Source organism: Papaver somniferum, chromosome 9 (genome assembly GCF_003573695.1).
Source record: "Papaver somniferum cultivar HN1 chromosome 9, ASM357369v1, whole genome shotgun sequence".
Taxonomy (NCBI): domain Eukaryota; kingdom Viridiplantae; phylum Streptophyta; class Magnoliopsida; order Ranunculales; family Papaveraceae; genus Papaver; species Papaver somniferum.
Window position 1 is genome coordinate 15,606,492 of NC_039366.1, and position 8,747 is coordinate 15,615,238.

Genomic DNA, 8,747 nt, shown 5'->3' on the forward strand with positions numbered 1-8,747 from the left:
TGATAAAAACAGAAGATATTTTTGGACGCATGCATAGGTTAACCAAGATAATGTAGATTTTATTTTTTAACATAATTTTCACATCTCTGCATATCCTGGATCCTCTAGGAGAGGGAGAGGGCACGGTGCCTCCTCCACTTCCTCCATATGAATAAGGGGGATTGAGATTAAAGATGTTGTGTGTGCCTCATTTGTGGCAATGATGTGGAGATTATTAGGTGTATATGTATGCTAAAATCAAGCTGGAGATTTATCAACTGGGTTGGGATTAGTTGGAACGGTTTTGACCAAAAATTTATCAACTGGGTTATGAAATGTATTTCTACAGTTTCTTTTCAGGTTCTCATAAATGGTGCTCCTAGTTCTACCTTTAGACCTTCTAACGGACTAAGACAAGGGGACCCTTTGTCCCCTTACTTGTTTGTATTGTGCCTTGAGTCCCTTACAAGAATGATTAATGCTGGAATTGCTAATAAGTCTTTGTCCGGTTTTACAGTGGCCAGAGGAGCTCCTATGATTACCCACTCTTTGTTTGCAGATGATAGCATTATTTTTTTTGAAGGATAATTATAAAAATGCTCTCAATTTGAAGTATTTGCTTGATAAGTTTTGTCTTTGGACTGGGCATCATATCAATATGAGTAAGTCCACTCTTCTTACTTCTACAAATTTGGATAGGAGCTTCACTAGAAGAATGCCTAATGCTTTAGGAGTCCAAGTTGCTGCTAACCCAGGTAAGTATCTTGGTATTCCTTTACAATGGGGTAGGGTTAGTGAGAAAACTTACTTCGATATTGTTGAGAAGGTGTGTAACAAATTACAGGGATGGAAGTCTAGGAATCTGAACTTGGCTAGTAGATGTACAATGCTTAGGTCTGCTGTGGACCCTATCACTAGTCATGTCATGTATGTTGTTAAACTCCGAAAATGTTTAATCCATAAGCTAAACAGATATAGAAGAAATTTTTTCTGGAATGGTAGTAAGGATGGTAGGGGTATGCATAATGTTAAATGGCTAAAGTTTGTATGCCTATTGAGTTTGGGGGTATCAATATTAGAGATCTCGAAGTTAACAATATTGCTATCCTCGCTAAAATGGCCTGGAGAATTTATTCTAATCCGGAATCTATTCTCTTTAATCTGTTGAAAGCCAAATACTTTAAGACTAGTGATTTCTGGAATGATGATCGTACTAATGGAGCTTCCGTTAGTTGGAGAAGCATTATGAAGGGTAGGAATGCTGTTAGGAAATGTCTCAGATGGAACGTAGGGGATGGTACTAGTATAGATTTCTGGAGGGATCCTTGGGTTGACGATTTGCCTCTTGTTACCAAATTACAGTTAGATGAAACCACTCTCCCTAGAGAACCTGTTAGCCACTTCAGGAATTCTAATGATCATTGTTGGGATATTAATAGACTGAAGAATAGTATCCCTGAAAACATTGTTAATGAGGTGGTTGCTCTTCCTGTTTGCAATTTGACTAATAATGCTGATACTCTTATTTGGTCCGCTAGTAACTCTGGTAATGTTACTGTTAAAGATGTTTATGTTTTCTTGAACAGGAAATTTAATGAAGATATCACTGTCAATAAGGACTGGAAGTTTCTTTGGAAACTTAAGTGCCCTTATAAGTTTAAGTTTTTCCTATGGCAGTTATGTCAAAACAGAGTTAGTGTGAATGAATCTTTATACAGAAAAGGGTTGTGTGACCATCCTGGCTGTAATCTTTGTAACAATGACCTTGAAACAACTTTTCATCTTTTCTTTGGTTGTACCAAGGTGTGGCCAATATGGGAAAAGATTAGAAATTGGACCGGTGCAAATTTTGAGTTTGATTATATTTCTCTTAGTTTTGTTAAAAAACTGTGTTGCTATGATATTATCATAGGTAGACTGAAATGGATAGATGTTTGCCCTTTCATTTTGTGGAGTATTTGGATCCATAGAAATAAGCAGGTGTTTGAAAATGTTAGATTCAATGCTAACTGGGTTCTGGCAACTGCTCTTAGGTCGGCTAATGAATATTTTCAGGCTAATTCAGCTTCGTCTACAAATAGAAAAACTATGGAGGAAATTCAGATTGCTTGTCAGGTCCCGCATACAGGATTTTACAAGATTAATACTGATGGGTCTACTAATGATTGTGGCAATGCAGGAATTGGTGGAATTATTCGAGATGGAGCTGGAGATTTTGTTGCTTGTTTTTGCAAACACATTCACAAGAACAACAACAATGTTGCAGAGGTCTGGGCAATCAGAGACGGACTTCGACTGGCTAATCAATTGGGTCTTAACCTTGTGGAGGTGGAGAGTGATTCGTGCTATGCAATCCAATTGTGCAAAGGAGAAGCCAAACCTAACTGGGACACTGTTGGGGTATATATTTAAAAACATAGTTTTGTAATAATATGCCAAATTTAGAGAGATAGTATGGTGGCATTGTTTTGAGCTCCCACACTATAGGCATGGGTTCAATTCCCACCCCACACAATTTCACTAGGGTATATACTATATATTATATTACATTAGTCCGGAAGCGGGGTCTTGGGAGGTCTGCTGATCCAGAAACAATTTTTTTGCTGTTTTTAACTTAAATTTTCAAAACGTATTAAGATAATTATATCATGATTAATTACAGTTAATGTTGAAATTTTAATACGGCCGTTTTTTTTGCTGTTACAAAGAAATTTAATTGGCATTTAATCGAAAATTAATTTTCCATTAATTCCATTGATTCTTTTTGATTATAAAAAAAAAAACTGGTTTCTGGAAGAAAAGATATAGAACGTTATTTTTATTTCGTCAAGTTTTTCTGAGCAAGTGTTGTTGAAAGAGTTATTATTGATTCGATTTCTCAGTGCAGAGAAATCGAAAGAGATAAGCTGTTTTATCCCATAGGGTTTCGACAAAAAACTGACTGCTAGCACAATCAAGAGGCAGAGTCGCGAAACACCTTAAAGATAGCGACCTAGTACGCGACTCAGCGGTTTCTTTGTGTAATTTGATTATAGTGCTTTGTTTCCAACAGACACTTACAGACTTGTCCAAGACATCAACATGCTCAAAAACAAGATCGTGCAAGTGAACTTCAATCAGAGATACCGAGAGGCTAATCAGGTTGCTGATAGATTAGCAAAATGTGGTGCTGCTAGAGACTTTGAAGGCATTTGGACTGAAAACATGCCTAGTTTTATTAGTTTTGAATTCAACAATGATGTAATGGGTGTTACTTCACCAAGACGTGTCAGTTGTGGCTCCCCTTAGTCTTTTTTAAGGGGGACATCTTATCAAAAAAAAAATATCATGCAGGAGATGGTTTCCGCAGAATTTTCATTATGAATTTAATGAATTAAAGTATGTTTCATTTGCGGATAAGTACTTCTATTTATTGTTTTTTCTGTCGTACTATGTAGTACGTGCATTTTATAGTAACATGTATCCATATTAAATACAGACTGCACACGACTTGCGTTAAAAATGAGAGGTTCGCTAGGCACTACCGCAAATCCAAGAGTCGGAGAGAAGAGAAGTCTTTGTTGCCATATTTTGAGCCCATCCGTTGCTTCTTTTTTTCTAAAGCTTGCGCTACAAAGTCAATATATCAATGAAAAGAAAAGCAGTTACATTAATTTTAGAAAAACAAGATTTGTCAACGATTGACGAAATTTGATATACAAAGCTATAGCTAGCTTCTTGAGGATTTGTTGGGAGCTCAACTGGAAGCTAAACATCTAATGATTTTTAGTAAAAGCATACATAGTGCAATTTTTTTTACACAAATCTTATTTAATAATGGGATGGCTTTTGCACAAGCTAAACTTAGACGACAATACAAGGATCAAATCGAGTAACAGGGATAAGCGTAAGAGGATCTGCCTTTGGAAGTGTCAATCCAAATCGCTCACTCATATCGATCATTGGATCCTTTCCGACTATCTTCCAATCGAAACATTGTACCATTGCAGCCAACACTGTGGGAACTTCTAGTAAAGACAACCACATTCCCGGGCACCCTCTTCTCCCAGTTCCAAATGGTAGGAACTCAAAATGTTGGCCTTTAACATCATAGTTCTCACCGGTATTCTCATTTGCAATGAACCTTTCTGGTTTGAATTCTAAAGGATCTTTCCAGTACTTTGGGTTTCTATTCATGGACCATACATTCACAAAGAGTCTAGTATTAGCTGGAATATCATAACCTCCAACTTTACAATCATGAGTTGAATCCCTTATAAGCAATGGAACGGGTGGATGTAGTCGAAGGATTTCTTTAAATATCGCTTGAAGGTAAGGAAGGCTTGGAAGGTCTGACTCTTCGACTAATCTATTCATTACTCCTACGACTGAATCAATTTCTGCTCTGGCTTTCTTGAAGATTTTAGGATGGTTGATGAGTTCCGCTAATGCCCATTCTACTGCACCAGCAGATGTATCAGTTCCAGCCGTGACGATATCCTGTACATAAAGCTCAATTTTGAAAGCATTAGTATGTGAATTATATATGCTAGACATTTTTGGATTTTTCTCGTACAGACATGTATGTAACATAAAGATTGCATACCAACACGACGGCTTTAACGTTATCTCTTGTGATTTTCACATCTGATTTCTCGTCGGCTACTGCATCTAGTAACATATCCAAAACGTCCCTTTCTCCATCACCCTTCCTCGTCTTTCTAGCTTCTTCCCGATCCACCATGATTTCTTCCAGCAACACATTGTATCGACGCCGAACATCCTTGGCTGTCTTGAGAACTCCCTGAAAGTCAAAAAACCGAGGTATAAAATCTAAAAAGTCATGCACATTTAGCAGACCAAAGATTCCTGACACCTCTCGGATTAAATTGCGAAGTTCCTCATCTTGAGCTTCCTTTCCATCAGTAGAATACCTATTAGTTACCATCATTCGAGTAACTATATTGGTTGAAAGCTTCATCAATTCATCGGTGACATTAACTTCTGCACCCTCTTTTGACTTGCTAACTAAGTAACGAACTAACCGATGAATCTCATCTTTACGAACAGGTTGAAGTTGAACAAGTGCTGAACCTCCAAGAAATTGAGACATAACAAGTTTCTTCATGAATTTCCAGTAAGGTCCGTAAGAACAAAAGGCAAAACCAGATGACTCGTAAGTAACATGATGTATAGCAATACTTGCTGGATGTGTGAGGAATTTTTTCTCATTGTTCATGAGTAGTTCTTTGGCGAGTTCTGGAGAAGAAGTGACAACGCATGGATGTGAACCGAGACGAAGATAAAATATAGGACCATAACGAGATGATAGTTTCTGAAAAGATCTGTTAGGAAAAGTATCTAGGAGATGGAGGTGTCCAATGATGGGAAGGCCTAATGGACTTGGAGGAAGATTGTATTTCTTGGATCTGTTCTTGAAGCAAGTTCCTAACAAAACCATAAAAACTAGATAAATGAAGAAGATAATGGTGTAGAGGAAGAGATCATACAGAGACACCATTTTTACTCTGTATAGATATGTTTGTAAGTCTTATTGCACGTCTACTTATATGTGTTTTTCACTGTTCATAATGATGAATTGCTTACGATTTGGAAGACTTCTACAACTACCGCTTTGTGATTTTGATTTGTACAAACCAAACCAAATTGATGTGGCCTACGTACTTGCCGTGCTTGGTTCTATAATGTCAAGGTGAAAAGTCTTTCCATGAATGAGAGTTTCATCTAGACACTGAGAAGAAAGATTCAGTAACCTGAAAAAGAAGTAGGCTCTGTTAGTTTCACATTGCACGTCTTCTTCGTAGGTTATGGCGCTACCTCGGATCAATGAGTGTCTCTACAAGGACCACAACCCTTTGAAACTTCTATAAACCGTTTTCATCACACACAAAGATTTCGTGGACACAATAGTCACCAAGGATCATGAGAAATAGATGATGGAGTTAGGTGCGTTTTTCTTTCATTTTTATTGGTATTACGCTTTTGACAGTCGTATTCGGATGAGGTAGAGGCAGGTACGTCTCTATGTACACACTGCAAAGAAAAAAAGGGTTAAACTGTTGTCATCAGTCCGCAAAGTCAAGCTCCTTAATAATTATGGTTTACTAATATCAGATTAAGATACTATTTCTAATGTCATTTATTGTGTCTCTCACCAACAACTGAAAGTTAAAACCAACCTAATTAATCCCGGTGAGTATATCAGCTAGCTACGAGCACAAACTAGCTAGATCTACGTACATTTCTGTGTCTCCGTAATTGTGATGTTCTCGCGAAGTTTGTAATTGTTCAACACTGTAGGCTTTAATTAATTTTCGCCTTATAATTGACCACTGAGGATTATGCTGAATTTTCCATTTACATTTAGATTTAGTGAGCCAGCTAGTTGGGTAGGATTATTTGTTTGGACAAGTAATGCAATATGCCCATAGTGTTGTTATCAAGACATAAACATGATACACAATATACCCTGGACCGGATCATGCGATCGATCTGTCCCAAATTTCCTAAGAAGCTTGGGGACATTATGTTTGGTCCTTTGACTCCTTTCCTGAACTAGTTGATTCCATAGCTAGGGTCCATATAACGGTATCAAACGGTGAGTCTTCCATTTCACTCTCCTTGCAACATAGAAAACCGCGTTTGGTATCAATTGTGCCTTTTTGACAACAAAAAATTGGTCAATTAACCCAATAACGATAATATCTGGGTGAAAAGAACATGTAAAGTTTATATTGTTTAAATGGATAAAAATATAAAAATAGCCGGATGTAAACAGGTTCATCTTACCCATTTTCAAATAGCTTTTCTTATTTTTTAATTTACATCAGGATGCATCCAGTTTCATCCTCAATATTTTTTAAGTTTAAGCAAGGATGAATCCAGTTTCATTATTGCTATTTTTTTGGTGTCCATTTTACCCATAATAATTTTTACTCGTCTATTAGAACCATGTTTTAAAAAAATTGCACAAATAACCCATTTTTCGTTTGGACAACAGCCGTTCTAGACGAACCGCGTAAAAAGACAAGATAAAAACCGCCCGCTCACATGGAACGGATCCCACACGTGTCTGGAGCTGAGCAGCGGGGCCACTTTATAAGAAACTGCGAGGGGACGGTTTCACCTTGTTCATTTGTGGGGTTTATCAAGACTTTCTGTTTTGACAAATACTGCGCACAATAAGTAGGCGTCTTGCGATTAAACGAGCCCATCAAAGTCATTATTTGGACCCTCCAACACCTATTTTGTCCCCATAAGACTAATTTTAATCTTTTACGATTCTGACAAACTACTATTAATAATGAAAACTCTAAACATAAACACCGGCCAACTATTATTGTTTTCGGATCTTTAATTATTTTCCTCTTCACCCCGTTACTAATATCAATGCTTGAATCAATCTCCTCTTAACCATTAAGATTGTGCCACCTCATGTCTCATATTTGAAAAGGCCTGCTGTCCCAACCGTAGACGCTCCCATTAATAATTCTTCAGATTCTACGAGGTTGGCTCACTGGGAGGCCCACTAAGATGAAATCAATCATTTCCGACACACACTTTCCAAAAAAAAGATATGTATTACTGGGAGGCCCAGCAATTTCCTGGAACAAGAACATTTTGGGAATTAGGTTTGACATGACGGAAGGCCCAGGAAAATCACGTGGGTATGACATTGAACTAGTGTCATATAACGCATCAAGCATGCTTAGTAGTCGTGCCATCATGCATACTCACGTTATGAAGAATTACAATATGAAATAAAATTCAATGCACGAACTTATTACCTCATATTATACGGGAACATTATTTAAATACCCTTATTATAGGGTCCCTTCCAAAATATCCTTATCATCTTTTACAAATACCCCTAAACTTGAAAAAGCCCAATTTCGAATTGTAAGATTACTAAAACACCCTTCAATAAATACAAATAACCATTGCAGCTGACAAAAACGCCGGCTATTTCCCATTTTCATTCCATTTCTTTCTCTCTCCCTCTCTCGCTCTCTCAATTTCAAACGAAGAAACAAAAAAAGAACTGGAAAAAAAATGAAATCACCACTGAAAAATTCGAAAATCAACTCAAATCCGAAAGAAACTTAGTAGATCTGAAGTGTTCTTTGATTTAGAAGAAGAAATTCAACTGAAAACGGAAGAAAAAATCGATTTCATTAGGTTTCAAAGATGCAGTGAGCAACAACAGCAAAAAATCGAAGGTAATACATAGATTTTGTGTTTTGATTCAGTTTAATCATCTTATGAATTCGATTTTTTAGGGTTTCAGAAACGAAATTATTCAAAAAAATTATTGAAAAAATCAATTTATATTTTCTCAATTACTGATTCATACTAATTTGCTTCAATTTCATGTTGCATGTGATGAAAAACCAATTAAACGACTGATTCTGTTACTGATAAAGAAGTAGAAGTCTTCCAGTTTGAATTAAGAAAAGTAAAACGAACTTTTATCATCAATTTTGATTGTTTGTTTCTGATTATTAGTCTATTTTGTTTCTGATTCAATGAACATAAGTTATTTAGGTTGTTGAAGTTATTTTGATTCAGAAGTTATATTGAATCAGTTAGGGTTTTGAATTAGTAGTTTTCGATTCAGTTATTGAAGCTTAACTGTTTCATATATGATTTCTGCCTCTTGTATGAGGGTTTGATGGTTTGTGTGAGTGTTTGGTTTTAATCTGTAAGTTTTTAGACTTCAACTGCACAATAAGTGTCATAGAACATATTATTTGTCAATTCTCTGGCTC

The 8,747-nt window shown here is 36.6% G+C and overlaps 1 protein-coding gene across 2 annotated transcripts; it reads right to left on the reverse strand.

The window, feature by feature from the left end:
• Positions 1-3,604: 3,604 nt before the first annotated feature.
• On the reverse strand, positions 3,605-5,851 carry LOC113310822 (cytochrome P450 93A3-like). Of its 2 annotated transcripts, XM_026559620.1 has the most exons (3): positions 4,835-5,851; positions 4,565-4,762; positions 3,605-4,458 (listed from the first exon to the last, which is right to left on the reverse strand). In XM_026559620.1, exons 1-3 carry the CDS (start codon positions 5,477-5,479, stop codon positions 3,823-3,825), a joined length of 1,479 nt encoding a protein of 492 aa, XP_026415405.1. In that variant the 5' UTR covers positions 5,480-5,851; the 3' UTR covers positions 3,605-3,822. The 2 variants fall into 2 exon arrangements, with proteins under 2 accessions (XP_026415405.1, XP_026415404.1); XM_026559619.1 differs by having other exon boundaries at positions 4,565-5,850.
• Positions 5,852-8,747: the final 2,896 nt, after the last annotated feature.